Source organism: Anomaloglossus baeobatrachus, chromosome 8, assembly GCF_048569485.1.
Source record: "Anomaloglossus baeobatrachus isolate aAnoBae1 chromosome 8, aAnoBae1.hap1, whole genome shotgun sequence".
Taxonomy (NCBI): domain Eukaryota; kingdom Metazoa; phylum Chordata; class Amphibia; order Anura; family Aromobatidae; genus Anomaloglossus; species Anomaloglossus baeobatrachus.
Genome location: NC_134360.1, coordinates 31,482,601 through 31,506,324, shown reverse-complemented (window position 1 = coordinate 31,506,324; position 23,724 = coordinate 31,482,601). Strand labels below are relative to the sequence as shown.

The 23,724-nt window shown below is 38.7% G+C and overlaps 1 protein-coding gene across 3 annotated transcripts in view; it reads left to right on the top strand.

The window, feature by feature from the left end:
* The window catches only part of FOXP1 (forkhead box P1), a 918,681-nt gene that overhangs the window by 865,961 nt on the left and 28,996 nt on the right, over positions 1 to 23,724 (top strand). For all 3 annotated transcript variants that reach the window (XM_075321416.1, XM_075321417.1, XM_075321418.1), the window contains 4 exons: positions 2,355 to 2,438; positions 20,575 to 20,776; positions 20,952 to 21,028; positions 23,164 to 23,265. In XM_075321416.1, the coding sequence (XP_075177531.1) occupies positions 2,355 to 2,438; positions 20,575 to 20,776; positions 20,952 to 21,028; positions 23,164 to 23,265 (465 nt within the window). The remainder of the gene's footprint in view (positions 1 to 2,354; positions 2,439 to 20,574; positions 20,777 to 20,951; positions 21,029 to 23,163; positions 23,266 to 23,724) is intronic.

Here is a 23,724-nt window from a genome sequence, read left to right as displayed (position 1 = left end):
TCCTGCTTTGTTTTGGCTGGCTGTATGTGGTTGGAGAGCGGTTAGGCCTAATCAGTGACTTTCAATGGGTTTGGGCTCCGGGATCAAGTTCAGGTCAAGTCCCAGTCCAGAACTCAACTTTACCTAAAGTCTGGCTGAACCCAACGAACCCAAACTTCCATGTATCCACTCATCTCTACTCTAAAGCTGGCTTTACACGCTACGATGTATCTTACGATATGTCGTCGGGGTCACGTCGTTAGTGACGCACATCCGGCATCATTTGATACATCGTAGCGTGTGACCGCTACGAGCGAGTGTGAACGAGCAAAAATACTCACCTTATCGTTGCTCGTTGACACGTCGTTCATTTTCTAAAAATCGAACGTCAGGTTGTTCATTGTTCCCGAGGCAGCACACATCGCTCCGTGTGACACCCCGGGAACGATGAACACAGCTCACCTGCATCCCGCCGGCAATGTGGAAGGAAGAAGGTGGGCGGGATGTTTACGTCCCGCTCATCTCCGCTCCTCCGCTTCTATTGGCCGGCGGCTGTGTGACGTCTCTGTGACACCCCTCCCCCTTCAGGAAAAGGATGTTCGCCGCCCACAGCGAGGTCGTTTGGAAGGTAAGTACGCGTGATGGGGGTTACAACATTGTGCGATATGGGCAACAAATTGCACGTGCCGCACAAACGATGGGGACGGGTGCGATCGCGCATGCGATGGCTCATCAAATCGACGTGTGTAAAGCAGCCTTAATACTTGGCTCATTGCCTCTGGCACCATAACAGCGGTATGTATAGCTTCAACAATAGTGTAGGAATTGGTTACGTTGCGTCCAGCACTTGACACTCCTTCCATACAGAAAATAGTTTCCCACACAGGACACATGATCAATAAATCCTAACGGCTTATTTGTGGCACATTCCATATGAAATTAACTCTGGTGGTTCTAAAATCAATTTGCCATGGGGCCTTGTTATTATGTATGAGAACCGGGGCCAAAATATTGAATCTTTTAGTGCTACATGGGCCAGTCCGCCCTTGCCAGAGTTTTTCATTTTGGATATTTTTCTATATAGGCCAATCAGATGCTTATTCCAAAATTTTAAAATTCCTTATTGATCCTCTTATTGTCTAGTACGACCCACAATTTAAAAAAAGCAAAAGTTTTAGGCATCACCGGCAGCGTCGGAACAGCAGCAACTGATCGAGAGCAATGGAGGTGGCACAATAAAGACGTTGGGTTGAGAATTCTAAAAGTCATTCTGTGTACGCAACGTTCAATCAACTCCGAAGAAAAGAATACAAATAAAATGGTTGCTGCAATGATTACGTTCCCATATCTTGTTAAGGGCACATACTAATATGGATTAAATTGAAGCCTCAGGTGACGCGGCACACTCCGTATCATCCCCCCAGCAACATTAATTATGTGCATTTCAGGATAATTTCAATGTCTTCCCGGACATTCCTGGAGAACCGAGCGCATATAGGAATTGTTTATCAGCCATGCCATTACCGGCAGGCTGACATTTAGTCGCGGGCTCTGATGCTGGCTGGCCTGTTAAGTTGGTCATTAGACCTTCAATTCTCTGCTTGCATTTGTGGTGTGAATTAAGCATTAGCAACAGAAAGGCTAAATTCCTTAAAGGGCATCTCCACATTTGCAACATTTTTTTCTTATTGTTCCTGTTCCTCTAAAACAAAAATGAAGGCAGCTTTGCAAATATTACCAATATAAAAGTTGTCTACTGTTTTGTGTCTTCAGCTCCTATGAAGACCTATATAGAGCTGAGCTGCAATACACAAGAACGGCCACTACATGGTGTGTAGAGCTCTGGTGTTTTCATAGAATGGTAGAGTTGGAAGGGACCTCAAGGGCCATCGGGTCCAACTCCCTGCGAGTTGGATCCCGAGTTTTGGCTCTGTACATTATGAATTACCACCAGCTATCGTTTAAGGTTCCAGCTGCTTCTCTGATATCGATGACCTTTCTTAAGACTAGGTCGATGACCTTTCTTAAGATTAGGTCGATGACCTTTCTTAAGACTAGGTCGATGATCTTTCTTAAGACTAGGTCGATGATCTTTCTTAAGACTAGGTCCATGCTCTTTCTTAAGACTAGGTCGATGACCTTTCTTAAGACTAGGTCGATGACCTTTCTTAAGACTAGGTCGATGACCTTTCTTAAGACTAGGTCATCATCCGGACAATCTCTCTAGCTTTACAGAGTATCATTGCAAACTTTAGCCAATTTCTTTTACCAGTCTCCATATTCAGATGGTTTTTCCTCTTAATTTGGCCACTAGGTGGCACAATATTATTGTCTTATCTAAAAGCATTCATTCTTATTCATTTCATACTTCACAGCTTTCCAAAGACAAAGAACGGCTGCAAGCCATGATGACGCATTTACATGTGAAGTCAACAGAACCCAAAGCAAGCCCCCAACCTGTAAGTATCTTTTTCTTTTTGCTTAGTATGGGGGAGTTGGGTAATGTCATTTTTTTTTTAGTGATGTCATTATACGGATGTTGAGCTGAGCAGAAAGGATCTACATTTATGCTGTTGCTTCTATTGCAATTAGATTGATATTGATCGTGGTCTTTTTTTTTTTTCTGCTCACATTAAAATTTACTGTCTCCTGTACTTGTGTTAAGGAAAAATGGGCACATATGACAGCACAAGAGGTCAAAATACTATGAAACTTAACTATTATTGTCACAATGATAGAGGAGAGCAGGGGATCGGGGATCCTAGATTGGCCCTCGAATTAGGGGGGGCCCTAGCTACTCCTTATCTCAGAGTTACCTCTGAAGGTGAGGATGTCTGAGCCGCCTTCCTGACCCTGCTCCTGACCAGCTGTGATCTTATACTTCTTGCGGAGGGCCAAGACAGGAGTAGTGCGATAACACCAATAGAGATATAATTTTGGTTCCCTGTTTGTCTATCCCACAGCACACTCACAAAGAGGTAAGACAATAAGAAGTAAGGAGGACAATAAGAGCAGGGAGGAAACAACAAGAGAATTCCACAACAACTCCAAGCACAATGCAATATAACCACCAGCAGGACTGAGAGACACTAGCACACAGACCAACACAGCAATAAACCATAGTCAGCATGAGAAGACTGATTCTACCATCTTAAAAAGGCAGGGAGTAAATATGATAGGTTTCCAACAACATGTGATCGTAGAGGTAACCAGCAGCCTAGTAGAGGTTACCTCTTCCTAGCTTGATCATTAATAATCACACAGCTGGTTGATGCCCGAGCCTGCCCTTTTACCTTAGAAACAGCAGAGAAAGCATAGGGTGGAGTGTCAGAATCTGTGGTGTGAACAGCGTCTGATGCCATCATGAAACTTGGCGAGTTTTAAGTAAAACTCTAGTAGTACAATATATTTGTTACCTTGATAACCCCGTTGTTGGCAAAGTCAAATAGTTAAGTAGATTTCTGTGAGAGGGGAGAGGAGGTAAGGATAGATCAACCTTCATAGACTGCTAGATTACCACTCTCAATAACTCCTATAGACTTTCATGAAGAGAAGGCCTCAAGCAAGATTCCTTTGCTCCTATTGGTGATCTTCCCTAAGGTGGGACCAGTAGCTAACAGGCCATGTATGCCATATCTTTGATATGGAGAAATTACCAGTACCTAACAGGCATGTATGGCAGATCTTTGATATGGAGAAATTACCAGTACCTAACAGGCATCTATGGCAAATCTTTATATGATCCTCCTGAATTGTAAAGCGCTGCGGAATATGTTGGCGCTATAGAAATAAAGATTATAATTATGTTTGATATCGAGAAATTGCCCTTTGAAGAAGACTTCTCACTAGGACAAAATTGTCCATTTTGTGCTCTTGTTTTATTCCCACTCGTCTCCTGAGTATTCTGCTTTTTTCTGTTTAAAAATCCGCCATACGGTTCCAGAGATATGGGCCTTTTTATCTAGTACCAATTTTGATGGTCTTTACAATTGGTTGTGGCTTACAGAGGAGCCTAAAATCACGCCCCCAAGGAATCCTGTGAGCCACGCCCTCTTAAAGACATATTAGCACTTAATAAAAAGGCTCATATCTCTGGAACCATATGTCGGATTTAAAAAAAGAAAAAAGCGGAATACTCAGGGGAACAGCGGGAATAAAATAAGTTCTAAACTGGACACTTTTCTTTAAGTTATTGGGAGGATTCAGCTGGAAATGACATTTCAATTATATAAACTAATCTCCATTGGTTCTTTCGTTGTTCCTCAAGGTTCCTTGTAGTTGAAGGTAGAGTAGTCCCTAATTTTTTTCATATTTTTTGTTCTCACATTAAGACCATTTATTCACCTTTACTTGGGACCCCCCAGTAAATTTTTTTTTTAGTTTTTTAAGGGCAGGTTAACATCATCCTTCCCTCTTACTTCTTTATTATTAGCAAACGGGCATGCATATTTTTTGACTGCAAAATGAATAGCTTTGGAATTCATACACAGCGGGCTTTCTTTTGAGGAAAGTCTAATATTTCCGCACAGCGCTTTTATAACCATTTATTTAGAGTCCAAAGCGAACCTTTGACAGCTTGAACGTTGTTACAAGCGAACATAAAGCTCACTGATATGTAAACCGACAATAGACTGCCTGTGTGAGGTTTGCTATTGTCAGATGCACAGATTGTTTGGATTAGTCTATGTAAATTTATGGTTGTACCAGTACCACCCTTTGGAGATTGGGGAGGGATGGGGAGAGAGAAAAATCACATTTGTATATGAAAAGTGTCTTCGCTTGCAGGCAATCAACTCCAAACCTATTTTTTATATTGAGAGGTTTTTTTTTACCCCCCCTCCATTTTTATATGAGTGAGTAGAGTGCGGCATTGTTTGCCGGCAGTCTGCTCAATTTCTATGATCTTTTGAGTATGCTGTATAGAATATTTTACATAGCGATGTGATAAATTTCAATTACGAGAGAGTTGAGACAGATATAAAAATATTGGAAATGTGATTGCTTGGCATCAGAATAACAAAAGTAGTGAAAAATTAAATTCATGAGTTTTAGTTATTAGTCATATTTTGATTGGACGGGAAAGTGAAGCATCTCCGGGTTTTGTTATACAGATATTTTTAACATGATATGATTCTTTAGGAAGTGTAAAGGTATTTTTTAGATTCTTCAGCTCTGTAGAATCAAAACTGTAGGTTTTATTAAGCACTGTGAACCTCATGGGCGGGGCTTCAGATTCTACTTTATTTCTATTTGTGGAGAGCCTCTGTAAAGTTCTTACTCTCCCTAATGTATCCATGTTTTGCATGGCTGGACATTTTGTTTGAATAGTTGACTTGTAGAAATAGGCTTACCCTACAGAATATAGGTCAGCTTCGGAATCAGGACGCTTAGTCCTCAGCTCATATATAGAACATATTTAGTTCAAAAAGAGGAAACCCTTTTCAGGTCTGTGTCATGCAATGTTCGGCTCTGCACACACCTGCTGGCATGGCGTCGTCAGACTCTGTTCACACCACAGAGTCTGACAAGCAACCTGTGTGTTCTGGATTGTTTAGCCAGAGCCGGGCGTCGGCTGGTTAAGGTTCACTGGTCTTCAGTTCTGCAGGAGTTAATCCCTGCAGACTGGTGAGCAGAACCTAAGAGCTCAGGTTCCTAATTGCCTCGTGCAGCTGCAGCTATTTAAAGCTCGGCTTTATTCCAGTGTGTGCCGATGATAGCTTCAGCTTTAGCTCCAGCGATCTCGGTCTTGGTGCTTTTCATGTGGATGGTGATCCATGTAGCGCTTCTGAGTGGTGTGAGCATTCCCCTGTTTTGCATTGCTTCCCCTACTTTTTTTGTTGTTTCCCAGTACACATATTGTCTCGCCTGTGTTTAAGTGCTGTGTGCACGGGTTTCTGTTCTCCCTTGTCCGTGTAATTTTGTGAGATTTTGTCTTTGTGTTTTCCGTCTCGCCCCGAGGGTGGGGGGAGAGGGACAGTAAGATCAGGGCTCGGACAGGAGATAGGGTCACGCTGGGGGCTCGGACCTGGCTACCATCAAATCTACCTCCGAGATAAGGGACAGCACGGGAAACTCTAGTCTGAGAGCCAGCCTAGGGGGCTCCTGTCTTGTCTTTACATACCCCATGACACCCTATGACAGTTTGATACTAGACAAAGCAAAATGCATCAGTAGTGAATAGAAATGAGTGTATTAGTTCAAAAGGGAATTGAACTTGCCTCAAATTTAAAAAAAAAATAATTGACCAAGCTTTTGATTTGTAGAGGTCTGGGGAAATAGTAAACACAAAATAATACTTAATTTGCCACTCACCTGTCCTGCAGCCATAGGCTGCCATCTGGTCCTGTGCACAGCTTTCTCCTGTACCTGCACTCTGCTCCAGGGCATCTGGCACCAAGAAGGCCTCTGACACAATGACCCAAGGTACTGCCTTGGCCACGGCAATGTATATCGTGATATCAGTGCTGGAACCCCAGCAGAGTGAAGGAAGAAAACATCATACACAATGCCAAAGAGAATAATCCGAAGGCTGCTGCATAGAGGAGCAGAAGGGGGAGGGGGGGTTGCAGCATCAAAAATGGGTGATTATTTTTATTTTTTCTCACTCTATTTTTATTTTGCTGTGTGGTTTGGAAAGACCATAGAGCATAATAAACAAAAATAAAAAAACATTGAATTCGCATATAACATGTTTGAAGAGGATCCATTGAAACGTTTTTGGTCATTCCCAACCACTTAATAGTGACGCAAATAATTGTCAAACTGATGTTGGGTCAATTGATTTTCTGTATAAACCAAAACTGTTTGTTGTAAGAATTGTTCTTTTGTGTTGTGGTTATTTGCATGTTTCAATAATTATTTCCGCTGTCAATGTGAGATGACAACACTTCACACTTCACAGCTCACATGCCTTTATATCGGGGCTGTAAACATAAGTGCTGAACAGTTGATTAATGTGTGCATTTGCAATGTAAAAAAAAATTCTAAAAATATCCTCTCTGGAGCAAACTTGTTGGATCAGATGGATACAAAAAGCTGGTCATTAGAGATGCTCATGCGCTCCAATGCTCGGGAGCTCGGTACTCGTAACTAGTGATGAGCGGGCACTACCATGCTCGGGTGCTAGTACTCATAACTAGTGATGAGCGGGCACTACCATGCTCGGGTGCTCAGTACTCGTAACTAGTGATGAGCGGGCACTACCATGCTCGGGTGCTTAGTACTAGTAACTAGTGATGAGCGGGCACTACCATGCTCGGGTGCTTAGTACTAGTATCCAGTGATGAGCGGGCACTACCATGCTCGGGTGCTTAGTACTAGTAACTAGTGATGAGCGGGCACTACCATGCTCGGGTGCTTAGTACTAGTAACTAGTGATGAGCGGGCACTACCATGCTCGGGTGCTTAGTACTAGTAACTAGTGAGCACTCGAGGAAAGATCTGACCACTTTTTACATTTATCGAGGTCTAGCAGACACAATAGATTAACTTAGAATCGTCCATGCCCAATAAATTTTGGGTCGAGGCTTTTGTTTCTCCGCAGGATGAGGATCATTGACTGAAGTTGATTAGGTCTATTATTTTTATAATTAATTGGTCTCATTGATTTATCTATTTGTTGGTCATTTTGTATTTTTATTTTGTCTGCAAAATTAGGTCTATAAAGACAATGCCGTGTGCGTGTGCTCGGTGTGTCAGTACTGATCCAAATAACAGACCTTGGATACTCGAGGTTTTTAGCTATTAGTGTCATAATATGGCATGTGTGGTTTATGTTTGTTTTGCGCTTTTTTATTTTTTTGTAGCTACTTGCTAAAATATTTTTTTTTTTGGAGGGGGGGGCATTCTCGACTGTTTATTGGAGGCACCCCCCTGCAATGCTTATTGGGGGTCCCCCTGTAATACTTATTGTAGGCACCCCCTGCAATGCTTGTTAGAGGCACCCCCTGCAATGCTTGTTGGGGGCACCCCCTGCGATGCTTGTTGGAGGCACCCCCTGCAATGCTTGTTGGAGGCACCCCCTGCGATGCTTGTTGGAGGCACCCCCTGCAATGCTTGTTGGGGGCACCCCCTGCGATGCTTGTTGGAGGCACCCCCTGCAATGCTTATTGGAGACACCCTCTGCAATGCGTATTGGTGGCACCCTTTCAATGCTCATTGGAGGCACCCCCTGCAATGCTTGTTGGAGGCACCCCCTGCAATGCTTATTGGAAGACACCCTCTGCAATGCGTATTGGTGGCACCCTTTCAATGCTCATTGGAGGCACCCCCTGCAATGCTTGTTGGAGGCACTCCCCTGCAATTCTTATTGGAGGCACCCCCTGCAATGCTTACTGGAGGCACCCCCTGCAATGCTTATTGGGGGCACCCCCTGCAATGCTTATTGGGGGCACATAGAGGTACAATATAGTTGTTTCATTGATGCTAGTGATAAGAAAATTGATTCACAGGACCTCAGTTGAGTGGTCATGTCAGTAGGCCCTTGCCACCAGAATAGAGCCCTACAACCTTCTTTCTATCTGCAGTGATCCAAGCAGTTAGGATGAGGTTTGCAGGGCTAATGAGGTGGCCACTGGAACAATAGTCCTGCAGATCGATTCTCTACTTGATACCTAGAACGCAGATCTATAAGAAATTGATGTACATGGGCCCCAATGGGGAAAAAATGATATTGAAATGAACAGTTCATGATTTGCTTCCATAAGACACTTCAGGTGTCTATAAAAACCCAGAAGTATATTTTAATTAGAAAAGTCGTCAACAACATTTTGTATATTGTATCTGGGGGATAATTGCTTTTTCACTATTCCCAAACGTCACACAACTGTCATCCATGAAAAGAGGCAATATAATTTTTTTCTAATGGCTGAGCAGTAATTAAGTTTTTCCGACACTGCACCAATTCAGACTTGACCTAAAACATTTAAAATAACATTTTCAAATCAAATGCTTGGTTAAATATTCCATTCTGTATACTGGATTTCTTTTCATTCTAAGCGGAAAGCAATTAAGGATATTATTTTTTTTTTCCTAAAAAAATATAATAAATAAAAAAGAAACAAAAATATACAATAAATAGAAATAAGCATTAGCAATTAAATTTCCCATAAAGTGATGCTGGAACATTGGTTCAATAATAACGTAACATTAAATAGTTGAATTATATGGTTTGGATGTTCGAGCAGCCATGAAAACTGTTATAGAAAAAAACATCAATAAATACTTAGATTTCTTTTTAACTTACGCTAGCAATTTTTATTTGTAGGAAGACTATGGGTTTACAAATTGTTAGTAAATAATTTATAATGGCGCTTTTTTTTCCTGCTGATTTGGAAAACTTTAGCATTATGCAATTATTTAAACCCCTCAAATATTTTACATAATTGAGCAAATATTAAAAAATATATAAAAAAAAAGAAAATACAATGCTAAGATATATATGGAAAAAGATAAGAAATACAATACATAAAATCATATAATATAAGATTTATTCACGTATTACATAAATAATTACATAAATCAGAAAAATGAGATATATATATATATATATTATATATATTATATATATATATATATATATATATATATTATATATTATATATTATATATATATATATATATATATATATATATTATATATATATATATATATATAAAAAAAAATAAAAGTACACAGTTGTAATGTCTATGGGAAAAGGTTTAAGAAATATATATAAAAAAAATCAAGTAAAAATAGTGTCATGCTATCTAAGGAGAAAATACAAAAAATATGAAAAAAATAATACATATATATAAAAGGTAAAAAATAGAGTGCCATGCGATCAATGGGAAAATGTAAGAAATATAAAAAAAATTCAGTGCTATAATACCTACAAAAAAATACATAAAAACATAGCACTGTGCAGTATGAAAAAATTACAATAAAAAATTAAATGTGTGTGTGTGTGTGTGTGTGTGTGTGTGTGTGTGTGAAAATACATATAGAAAAAGTGAAAATACAAGTACCATGCCATCTATTTAAAAATGTAAATAAAATAGGATAAAAATACAGCACCATGCTATGCATTGGAAAATTAAGAAATCTAAACAATCTATATAAATTCAGCACCATACTGCTTAAAAAAAAGAAAAAAATTAAAATAGAGCGCCGTAACTTACATAAAATGAGAAAATAAACTGTAAAAACAGTGCCAATGCTTACAATTTTGAAAAAAAATTAAAATGGAGTACCACAACTATAAAAAAAATATATAAATACAGTGCCATAATAGTAACCCAAAAATGAGAAAAAAAAGTACTGCGCCATAACTTCTAAAACATGAGAAAAAATGTAAATGTAAATACAGTGCCATAGCTTACAAAAAAAGAGAAAAAAAATGTAAAAACAGTGCCAATACTTATCAAAAATGATAAAAAAAATAAAAATACAGTGCCATAACGTAGAAAAAAAGTTAGAAAAAAATATACAACAAAATATACAAAATTAAAAAAAATACAACTTACAAAAAATGAGGAAAAAAAATCTAAATACTGTGCCTTAATACTTACCAAAAAATGAGAGCAAATAAAAATACAGCACCATAACTTAAAAAAATGAGAAAAAAAATAAAAATGTAAATAGTGTCTTAATACCAAAAATTAGTAAAAAAATAAAATAAATAAAAATACAGTGCCATAATACTAATAATAAATATATTAATATATAAATAATAAAAGAAAAAAAATACAGCACCATAACTTACAAAAAATGAGAAAAAATAAAAATGTAAATAGTGTCTTAATACCAAAAATTGATACATTAAATAAAAATACAGTGCCATAATAATAAATATATTAATATATAAATAATAAAATGAGAAACAAATAAAAAGTAAATACAGTGTCTTAATACCAAAATTTGATACATTAAATAAATAAAAATACAGTGCCATAATAATAAATATATTAATATATAAATAATAAAATGAGAAAATAATAAAAATGTAAATAGTGTCTTAATACCAATAATTGATACATTAAATAAATAAAAATACAGTGCCATAACTTATAAAAAATGAGAAGAAAAATAAAAATGTAAATAGTGTCTTAATACCAAAAATTGGTAAAAAAATAAAATAAATAAAATTACAGTGCCATAATACTAATAATAAATATTAATATATAATAAATAAAATAAGAAAAAAAATACAGCACCATAACTTACAAAAAAATGAGAAAAAATAAAAATGTAAATAGTGTCTTAATACCAAAAATGTATACATTAAATAAAAATACAGTGCCATAATAATAAATATATTAATATATAAATAATAAAATGAGAAAAAAAATAAAAATAAATACAGTGTCTTAATACCAAAATTTGATACATTAAATAAATAAAAATACAGTGCCATAATAATAAATATATTAATATATAAATAATAAAATGAGAAAAAAATTACAGCACCATAACTTACAAAAAAGAGAAAAAAAATATATAAATAGTCATATTACAAAATAAAATAAAAATACAGCACTATCCTATGTAATTATGACGATTTTATGGCAGTACGTTTTCATCTAACAACTTGAAATTTGCAATGTCACAAAAAATAGTTGATTTATTTTTCTGTTTTACTAGTGACCTCAGATGACAGGAGATGTCTCTTTAAAATTGTCATCTCGCCGCTCCTAACGGCCTATCTATCCATGTTACCGTCTCCAATCTTTAGTGATTAAAGCCCAGAATTTCAGTGCAATTAAATCATCAATTCTGACCCTAAGCAGACTGGCGCGGCTAATAGCTGAAATCTGTGCCCTGGAGCATGCGAGAGAGAACACCGGGCTGGCAAATTTTGTTGGTCGGGGTGCTGTGTTCGGATAATGCTACGCCCCTTAAAAGGGTTAAAACTCATCTTTATTTAAGTAAAGATATAAGCACGTCCTCATGATCTCTGGCTAGTCTTCTCATGTAATACATTTAGGAAAAACAAAAAAGATACAATTATGTGTGCTAAGCGGGACGGTTAATGGAAATCCATTTTGATTAGGGGTTTACATCACTGCCTGTTTATGAAAATTACTGATGACTCATTCATCATTTTATAAAGATGTTGTAGCCAACAAGGAAAGAGCTTAGGATCTCCGTCATATTGACATGTAGTTAAAAAAAATAATTAAAAAAAAACCATAAAAAAAATACGACTGCGTTCGTGAAAATGTTAACAAAATAAAAAAATAAAAATAAAATAAAAAATATTTTAATAGTTTTTGAACTATTTTGAGATGGCAAATTGGTGAAGGAGACTGGTGTGAATGACGACATGGAACATGAGGGCTTCATACAAGCAACTTAAATCCCCCTCAAGCAAAAAATCAAAAAGTGTATTCTTACCAGGCCATGCCCCAAGTGATGCTAAAAGTCTGACATAGGCCACCGATAGAAAACCATATGTACAGTACGTGGGAAGCACCCTTAAAAAACACAAATTCCAGGCACATATTACCCCAACTAAACCTGCCAAATGACTGTTACCACTTGATAATATTTACCTGCTCTTCCTTGTCCCCTTGACTTTTTTATCTGAATTGTTATCCAGGATATAATAAAAGATGGTAGGAGACTAATCAACTCCAAATATGACATGGGCATGTGTATTAAAGAATCAATAAATTACCGGACTTGTTCTGGCAACAGAAACACTATTATGGTTTACAGAAAGTTGGAATTGAGCTTTGCTTCTCTAGAATAAGTGTGGTTGGGTCTTTGTTTCATTATAGTAAGTGGGGGTGGGTCTTTGTTTCACTATAATAAGTGGGGGTGGGTCTTTGTTTCACTATAATAAGTGGGGGTGGGTCTTTGTTTCACTATAATAAGTGGGGGTGGGTCTTTGTTTCACTATAATAAGTGGGGGTGGGTCTTTGTTTCACTATAGTAAGTGAGGGCAGGTCTTTGCTTCATTATAGTAAGTGGGGGTGGGTCTTTGTTTAATTACAGTAATTGGGGAGTGCCTTTGTTTCATTACAGTAAGTGGAGGCTGTTCTTTGTTTCACTACAGTAAGTGAGGGCAGGTTTTTGTTTCATTATAGTAAATGGGGGCGGGTCTTTGTTTCATTATAGTAAGTGGGGGAAGGTCTTTGTTCATTATAGTAAGTGGGGGCAGGTCTTTGTTTCATTATAGTAAGTGGGGGCAGGTCTTTGTTTCATTATAGTAAGTGGGGGCGGGTCTTTGTTTAATTACAGTAATTGGGGAGGGCCTTTGTTTCATTACAGTAAGTGGAGGCTGTTCTTTGTTTCACTACAGTAAGTGGGGGCGGGTCTGTTTCACTACAGTAAGTGGGGGAGGGTCTTTAATTACAGTAATTGGGGAGGGCCTTTGTTTCATTACAGTAAGTGGGGGAGGGTCTTTCACAACAGTAAGTGGGGGCAGGTCTTTGTTTCATTACAGTAAGTGGGGGCAGGTCTTTGTTTCATTACAGTAAGTGGGGGCGGGTCTTTGTTTCTCTATAGGAAGTTGAGAGCAGAATCGTGTCTCTTTGCTCCTGCTTTCCTGACTGTTGAATTGCATACTGCTATAACAGGTTATCTGTTTGTTGTAGACAACCAATGGATAATGGCTGCAAAAATGCATGCTAAATAGGTAGAAAAAGGAAGTCCCAGTAGCTAAAGTGCTGGCAGAATGCTGATGAAATAGTATAACCTACTAAAAGAATGGATGCAAAGTTTCAGAGCATGACAATAGAGTAGGCAGCAAGACCAGTTTTGATAGCAAGTACTGATTTGTTTCCTATTTTCTGTCCTTAGCCTAAAAAAGGGTAAAAAAAAAAGGGCTACATAAAATAAATAACATTTATAAAAAATAAAAGGAGGTTTTCTGATAGTGCATGAGGCACAATGACTGATTTTTAGTGAACTGACGTGGAGAAAGAAGCCATAGCCAACCAAATGTCTTCCCGGTAGATAGGCGACCGACACTGGATGATCATTTCATGCGATTCTGCCTTACATCCTTTGTATAAAACCAAAAGGAACTTTCCGCTCATGAATTCTCACTGTCTATAAAAACATGTAAAAAAAATACACGTATAAAACACTTCAATAGCAATTGACAAGGTCAGCATTTCATCAAATCGTCGGTTAAGCCTACAAATAGATGTGGGAGATGAAACGCCCCGCGCTGCTAGCTCCTGCTTTTTGTTCTCTCTTTCCTCCCGGATTGCAGTCATGTTTAATTTGGAAACTGGGCTCCTTTGGCAAATTAGCAATTAGAACAATTTTGTGGGAATATGTATATGTGTCATTAGTTTTCCTGCAAATTAATAGCGGGAGCAGAGGTCAGGCAGACATTTTCCACTCGACTGCTGCTTTGCTGTTGAGATTTGGCACTTTGTTTTGGAACAGCCTCAGCTGCAGTAAAGCCACAGTCTTCCTCCAGGATCCGTCTGTTAATTAGTTTACCTCATAGCTATTATTCCAAATATTGCTGCCTCCTTCCTTTTAAAATACGATCACTGTTTCGACCAAATATTCCAGCGACGCCCCGCACCCTCTTCTCCCTGACGTCGGGGTCATTCGTATGCAGTATTTAATCTTCAGCTCGTCTACATAAGCATCTCCTAATTAGAGTCCTTACAATACAATTTCATCTGGTAATTAGCCCAGATTGGCTGCTTACCCCGTCTTGTCTTAACCGCGGTGGGTGTGAATCGGTGTCATTTGTCAAGTCTGCTAAGGCACCCTTTTTACTTAATTCTCCACCCTCTTCCGTATCTCCCGCTTTCTTTAAGAAATCGACTCTTTAACTCTAGTAAAACCTATTCATCCTGATTGTTTGATACCAGAAGATGATCTTTTAGTCTTTACCTTTCATGTCATCTAGAGAAGATCTTCCTCTATGGGCTACTGGCCCTCCTGGGCTTCCCAAGGTGCAACCTCAACCTCTGCACACCATATAGATATGGGGTAGTCTTTTACATTTCTGGGGTCTCTTGAAACTTCTACTAAACGTGAGACAAACCACCAACTATGACATGTCATCTATAGTGAAGGTCTTCCACCATGGGCTACTGACCCCTCCTTAGCTTCCCAAGGTTCAACCTCTGCACACCATATAGATATGGGGTAGTCTTTTACCTTTCTGAGGTCTCTTGATCTTCTACTAAACGTGGGATAAACAACTACAACATGTCATCTATAGTGAAGATGTTCCTCTGTAGGCCACTGGCCCTCCTTAGCTTCCCAAGGTTCAACCTCTGCACACCATATAGATATGGGGTAGTCTTTTACATTTCTGGGGTCTCTTGAAGCTTCTACTAAACGTGGGACAAACCACCAACTAAGACATGTCATCTATAGTGAAGGTCTTCCTCTAAGGGCCCCTGGCCCTCCTTGGCTTCCCAAGGTGCAACCTCAACCTCTGCACATCATATAGATAAGGGGTAAAAATGGCAACTGGATCCCATATCCTTGGAGTAAGGGCTTTCCTCCAATGTTTGGTCCTCAATAAATTAGGAATTTTAGGCTGCGTGCCCACTGGATCCCATAGCCTTGGGGGAAGGGCTTTCCTCCAATGTTTGGTCCTTAGTAATTTAGGAATTTTTGGCTGCATGCCCACTGGATCCCATAGCCTAGGAGAAAGGGCTTTCTTCCAATATTTGGTCCTCAATAAGTTAGGAATTTTAGGCTGCGTGCCCACGAACAGGGTTCACAGCGATTTGGATGCAGCGTGTTTTCGCAGTGTCCTAAACGCTGTGTTGTACAGAATAAGCACAGTGGATGGGATTTCTAGAAATCCCATGCCCACTGTGCTTGTTTTACCAGCAGCAAAAACCAACCTGTGGTGCATCTTCCCGAGCCACAGCATGTCAATTCTTTGCTGCGGAGTCGCATGCGTCCTCCGCAGGGACAGCACAGCGGAGACTCACGGCCCCACAGATCAGCGGGTCCTGATCATGTGCGTATACCCTTAGGCTTAATTCTAATATGTCATGGTCGGTTAATTTTAATATATAATATAGTCTGTGTGTACTATATAGATGTATGTGCAAGATCATGCAAAACCATGATCAACTACTATGTAAGTCAATGGAGTCTATTGAGCATCAATAGTATCAGTCTCTTTGTTCAGGAGAATATAAATGATTTACACATAAAGCCCATTGATTTCAACAAACCGTGTATTACTTAAATTTCCCTGTGGGGGTGCTGTGGAAAAAGTGGACACCTGCTGTCAGGTTGACCCAAAGATTATATCTGATCATTGGTGGTCTCAGAAGCTGGACACTCTGATTTGGTTTTTTTTATTCTGCAAGAGAGCCATCTCGCAAAGAACACCTTGGAGCTTTACATTTATGAGGGTCAAATACCCTAAAACTGTCTATTAGATGAGTTTCTGGCTGGTCATGTTGTAAGACTTGTTAATGGGTCAGACATTGATTTATTGGGTAGCTACTCCTCGTAGGAAGTACTTGCAAAATAGTTTCCTTTGTACTCAAGAGGTCTAGAAGACAGAGCAACTGTGGAACTGAGCATTTCCAGCCATCTACCACCCCCAGGACCAAAAACAGCTGATCTAGTAGGTCAGGGTTCCCCAACTCCAGTCCTTGAGGGCCGCCAACAGTGCATGTTTTCAGGATTTCCTTAGCATTGCATGGGTGTTGGAATCATCACCTGTGCAGGTGATTAAATTATCACATGTGCAATACTAAGGAAATCCTGAAAACATGCACTGTTGGCGGCCCTCGAGGACTGGAGTTGGGGACCCATGTAGTAGGTCATCAATGTTTAAGTAGTGGACAATCTCTTTAATTGCGAGCTATGCCTGGTTCACTTTTCACTCTTTATTTTTCACTCCCCATGCAGATGAGGCTGTTTTAGCACATGGAGAGGTAGGACAATGGTGTTGAGGGACCATTCATATTAAAAGGTACACCATGACGTGATTGAATGGCTTTTGTGCTCCTTGATCAATAATTGCTGAGAACCTTACGTTTTTAAAGTTTTCACTAATATTTCAGGTATTCATTAATCACAGTGTGGACCCTATGTATATATGTGTAGCATTATCATTAAGACTCTATATTCAGCTGGTCTCTTTAAGGAGAACCAGTCCTTCCTGCAAGAAACCTAAAAGCAAACTGTATCAGTGAGCGAAGTATAAATTCCGCCATGCAATTCAATTTGTATTGAATTAATTTGATGTGAATCAAATGTGGCCAGAGTGCTAAAAAAATAAAATAAACAAATACCTCACCCCTCCCGAGACCCATTGTCCAAGTTTCCCACCAGATCCCGCGCTTGCTTCCTCTTCCAACCCTGGTCTTCTCTTCAGTTGTTCAAGTCATTGGTGGTAGAGGTACCAAAGACTGAAGACTGTAGAGAAGAAGGTCATCGTTTTAGGAAGCCACTAGAGCAATGGACAAGAAGCTGCGGAAGTGGGACAGGTGAGGGGCAAGATATATATTTTCTAACCCTTTCATGACCCTAAAAATATCCAGCAAAATAGGGACTGGTTAGTGGTCATTTTGCTACATTCGAGATTTGTATTTCCGTGTATCTAAAAATCAGAAGCGCTAATAGTGTAACACCAGATGGACAGTGCAGTATATAGAGGATATACACTCACCTAGTATAGTTGTGAAAGTCACAACTACTGATACGCATGAGATAATGGCGTCTGCTGCAGCCCCCCATGGAACAGTGTTCAAAGAGATGTGTAGAAGGAGTTAACGCCGCGCATCAGGCAATATGAAACTGTAGAGTAGTTAATGAAGGATAACTTTCTTTTTATTTCTTCGGACTACGTGTTTCGAGGTCAAAGACTTCTTCTTCAGGACCAGTACATCAACCAGTACACAAGGCTTTTTGTTGATGTACTGGTCCTGAGGAAGAGGTCTTTGACCTCGAAACGCGTAGACCGATGAAATAAAAAGAAAGTTATACTTCATTAACTACTCTCCAGTTTCATATTGGCTGATGCGCGGCGTTAACCCCTTCTACACATCTCTTTAAACGAGATTTATATTTCGTCAAAATTGTATTTTTGTGAAATTCGATTTGGTCATCCTTAGCAAACAGGTGTTGTTTAAAGCTGACAGTCACCATAAGAAGTTGGGATTTTACTGGTTGAATTCCTAGCAGGGATTAAAGATTCACACAAATATAATAAAAGTGCAAAATAACATAGAAACCACAATAGGACATCACCCCGCGCGGAGTCCAGACTGAATGGAACTCTACCAAGCGCACGTGCGTCTTTGTTCGGGTTGTTGAAAATCAACATCTGTATCCTATTTGACAAGAAGAAAAAAAAGAAAGAAAAAAATGACACATTTCCATAATAAACTGTTAAAAGGCTGCGTTACTTGTCTGTTCTCTGGGGATTATCATTAAATCACAGCTCGTATCTCACAGAGGACCGGCTTGTAATACGAGTTGAGGTATATTGATAAACTTTAAAGGTCATCTTTGGGGAAGAGCTGCAGTTCGGAATCCGTCTGGGTAAAATTCCTCTTAAATGTGTTCATTTTTTTTCATCCAAGATTAAAGGAAATAAAGAAGTTCCATCATTTTAAGGTAGAATTTCCTTCTTGTCGAAGGTAGTGACACCTTCCCGCTCCCGATCCCGATAGTTCTGTCTCCTTTGCAAAATTGATTTTGGAATTATTCTCTGATAAGGTAAATGTCTTTGGAATCAATTAATGAAAACACCAAGGTTCTCTTGATTAATACCATATATCGTACCTTTCCTTAACATGACCTCATATTTTTTGGCACCCGGTCTACTATTCCACCGTTAGATTGGCAAATTATGTTTAATGGCAGTTATACAGTTATGAGCTTTTTTTTCTGTATTTTACTTATACCTAATTTATTGTGAAAAAAAAAAGAAATAAAAACCTGACATAGTAATAAGACTGACTGATTGCCGAATTTTACACAGTCTTGAATGTGGCGTTTGATTTATACGGTCTGGATAGGCCTCAAATATAGGATTGTCGACTCAAAGTATAAAAGTTGAAATGGACTTTGTTAAACCAATATTGCAGTACTGCTTAATGTAAAGCGCAGCTCTGAATGTACATGTGCCAACTCGAGATTTCAATCCCAGAGACACTTGCTATTTAGCAAAAGTAGAGTTTACACATTTCCTCCGAAAACCTAAACATTGGGTTGACGTTCTATTAAATCAACAGATGAAAGTGTATATTGAAATTTCACGTGGAGCACAAGGCATTGTATGTAAAGTGTATAGACGGTGGCAGTTTGTTTAAAGTTTGCCCCATAGTTAACATGGTGTAGTCATGCTTTACATTTCCGAGTGTCACAATGATCTATTGGTGGATCGTAATTACCTTAGGTGGGTGGTAAATCTCTTCGGCCAGACGCTGAATGTATTATTGGTGCCATTTCTTGAATGTTTTCCGAAAGAGATTCCAAACTTGCTTATGGAATATGTCTATCCAATACATAAAGAAAAAAATAACAAGGCCCATACCGTCTCGTTGTGTTGGTATACACCACTCTGTGTTCCTCAGAACTTTGAGAGCAAGAGAATGACTGAATCATTGTCCTAGTACTTTCCAATTATAGCCATCTTTTGTAATACAGGACAGGTTAACCAACAATTGCTTTACTATTATTGAGTGGATAAGCCTTCTATTGGGATGGTTCCCTTCCAGTCCTGGTCTCATTGATCATCAAAAGCTTCTAGACTTGTTTAGAACCAACTTGTATAGTTGACTTGGCTAGTTTAAGAAATCTTGTGGTTCATTACTTTATGCCTTTATGTACTTTGTAGCATTATGTACCTTCCAGTTCCACCGACCTTTTGTAGGAGAAAGCAAGTTATCCAACAACTACTAACTACTGTTGAGTGGGAGAGCTATATCCTCATTTTGAGATGTTTCTGTTCCATTTATGAACATCAAAAGCTTCTACTCTGGATTGGGTCAAAATGTAGTTGTTGGTTTGACTGGGTTAAGATAACTAGTTGTTTATTACTTTGTCGTTATGTACTATGTATCATCATGTACCTTCTAGTTCCAGCCACCTCTTGTGGGAGAAGACAGGTTCACTTACAACAAGCATCGTATTGAGATGGTTTCCTTCCATCCATGGTCTCATTGATCATCAAAAGCTTTAGAACCAAGTTTTATTGTGCTCTTGGCTGGATTAGGATAAGTAGTTGTTCATTGCTTTATGCCATTATGTACTTTGTATCATTATGTACCTTCCAGTGCCAGAAATCTTTTTTTAGGATAAGACAAGTTGTCCAACAACTATTTACTACTATTGATCATCGAAAAATTCTAGACTTATTTAGAGTCAACGTGCTTTGTTGGTTTGGCTGTTTTAAGATAAAACGTTGTTCATTACTTTATGCCATTCTATATTTTGTACTAATATGTAGCTCCAGCCACCTTTTGTTGGAGAGGACAGGTTGACCAACAACTCCTGACCACTGTTGAGCATCGTTAAAATGTTTCTCTTCCATGCATTGTTTCTTTGATCATTAAAAGCTTCTACTTTGGATCAGATCCAGCTTCAGTTGTTACTTTGACTGGTTTAGTAGAACTACTTGTTCATTACGTTTTATATTTTTTTTGTATTTACAGCTGAACCTGGTATCCAGTGTCACCCTTTCAAAGACTGCATCAGAACCTTCCCCACAAAGCTTACCTCATACACCCACCACCCCAACGACACCACTCACTCCTTTAACCCAGGGACCATCTGTCATCACTACCACCAGCATCCACAATGTAGGACCTATACGGAGGCGGTACTCTGACAAATATAACGTCCCCATCTCTTCTGGTGAGTAGATCTTTTCTTATTACAAAGCTACAAATTTCCAAACATTTTTACCACTAGTTGGTAACATATTGTCATTCAACTCATGCTCAGTAGACTTGAACAATTTTCACTTGTTTTGGTGCGTCTTTAAAAATAGTTTGTGTGATTGAATTTTTTTTTTATTATTTAATGGCAGACATTGCACAGAATCAAGAATTTTACAAAAATGCAGAAGTCAGACCTCCCTTTACATACGCATCTTTAATTAGGCAGGTAAGTGCGAGTGTCATTGTGGCTGTGAAAACTCAATATATTGTATGGGTAAGATCCAACAGATGACAATCAGGTGCTGAAGAACAAAGGTAGGACTGGGTGGGCACAAGATGGTTTATCGTCACATTGGGTTTCATGCCTTGATACGTATATGGACCCTCCAGCCCAAGGGGTCCTAATGTAAAGCTAAGTTTGACTCCCAAGCCCATGGGACCTGATATGTAATTAGACCTCTCTTCCTCAAGCCTTGGGAGACATGACATCTGCTCATGAGTGCTTGGTAATAATGGTGATAATGGTCCTGTTGCTGATCGAATATTTGGTGACAAATGCAGCCTTCCAGCCATTAACAAGTTTAACAATGATGGATGATTGGTACCTTGATGTACAGTCTTCCGATCGAGAGCTGAAGTGAAATAATTGGTTATTAGTTATTCTCCATTATAGGACATTTGATTACTGTATATCAGTATTGGAAAGCATCTAAAGGTCCCAAAAAAGGAAGCATGAGTATCGGACATTTCCTATATGGCTTACCCTTAGGTCCGACTCCTTCAGTTTAGTTCCTGTTATAATTACTGAAATGTTATTCTACATAAGTTGTGTGAAGTCTTATTTGACCCTCAGAAGTGTTTGTGTTCTTTAGAATATCCTATCTTCTTTAAAACCCAGAGACTACAAGTGATACTTAATAGATTTGCAGAACCCTGGTCCAGTGGTAACATTGGTAGTTTACAAACCTCTTCCTACCTGCTGGCATCTCTGGTGCCTTGTCTGATTAGTAGGCCTAGTGCCAAGACTACAAGTGATACTTAATAAATTTGCAGAACCTTGGTCAACTGGTAACATTGGTCATCTCCAAACCTCTTCCTACCTGCTGGCATCCCCAATGCCTTGTCTGATTAGTAGGCCGGTGCCAAGACTAAAAGTGATGCTTAATAGATTTAGAGAACCCTGGTCTACTGGTAACATTGGTAGTCTCAAAACTCTTCCTACCTGCTGGCATCTCCCATGCTTTGTCTGATTAGTAGGCCTGGTGCCGAAACTACAAGTGATACTTAATAGATTTGGAGAACTCTGGTCTACTGGTAACATTGGTAGTCTACAAACCTCTTCCTACCTGCTGGCATCTCCGGTGCTTTGTCTGATTAGAAGGCACGGTGTCAAGTTATGCATTCATAACGACACAATAGTGATATTTCACCTGACCTACTAATCAGAAGAGATGCTAAAGATGTTGGCCGGTAAGACTAGAATGGCAGGGCTCCAACACACTGGTAACGGCCTACCGGCATGGTACCTAGACCAAGGTCCTGTAAATCTTTTTGGTCAACTCTAATTTAGGTAATTTAGAATTTACTAATTTTAACTTACGATACATTACTAATGTTCTTAAGTCAAAATACCTTAGTATGTTCCAGTATATGGCCCTGTTTCAAAAGTATTTACGCCCACCTGTTTATTTAAAAGGTCTTTGTAAAACTTGAATATTTGAATCCAAAAACCTCCTCTTCTTTTTTTTTTTTTTTTTTTTGCACAAGAGTTTTGAAAACAGCAATATCTAACGTAATTGCTTTTGATTAAGTATTACAATGCAATGTGATTATTAGAAAATTCATTTCACACAACAGTGAAAATGAGGCTGTTTAAAGATGGCAAGTCAATTATCACAAACTACCGTAATCTCTGATCCCTAGAATTAATCTGAGCTCTAAATAATTACTGAGCTGTAATCAGCTGGTGAAATGTTTTGCATTTTCTTTGATCCTGCTTTGTGAATGACTGATAAATTAATATTTCTACCAGGAAACAGAAATAAAAACTCAAAACAATTAGATAATTCCATTTTCAATGTTGTCATTGAACTGTTAAATAGAGGTATTAATCTCTGATCGCGTTGTGAAGTCTAGTTTATTTTTTTTTCTCCTTGTGCCAAATGATGCATTTTTTTTAAACATCTGGATTTGATTTATCTATGTGACTTATTTTTGCCAAATTGGAATTTTTTGGGTGAAGGAGGGGGAGGGTTTATAATATATTTTTCTATTTTCTTTTCCTTCAAACATCAAAAATTTGAAATTGAAAATTTTTATTATTTTCAATTTGTATTATATTTCTTCTTATAATTTACTTAGGCAATCCTTGAATCACCAGAGAAGCAACTAACACTAAATGAAATCTACAATTGGTTCACACGAATGTTTGCTTACTTCCGACGCAATGCAGCCACGTGGAAGGTAAGGGTCAGCTTGTTTGAAGGCATAAAAGGGTGTTTGATTGGTGGAAGGGTCTATCCCTAAAGGAGTGTAGACAAAAAAGTTAACTTTTTATCGCAGTAAGGACATTAATGTTTTTATTGGGTTATACTTTGTTGTATGCAAGAGAGTAGCTCTACTTTTATATAACTTTTACAAGTCATTAAGTCACGATGGCCTCGATGGACTACAGATGAGTATTTATACCAGTTGCTAGAGTGAAGGAGTTTAGTGCTGGTCCATATGCCATGCCCCTTTTGATTTCCTTATCACTATATATGTCAGGAAAAGGGGTAGGAAGTGGAAGCTACCCCCCCCTTTCCACCAGACAGAGCACGTGACTTGCTCTCTAGCGCCCCTCTTATAGTCAGGCCAATTATGGAATTGCCCGACAATAAGCAAGGAGGCCGCTATTCTACTATGCCGATGATTGAAGGGTTC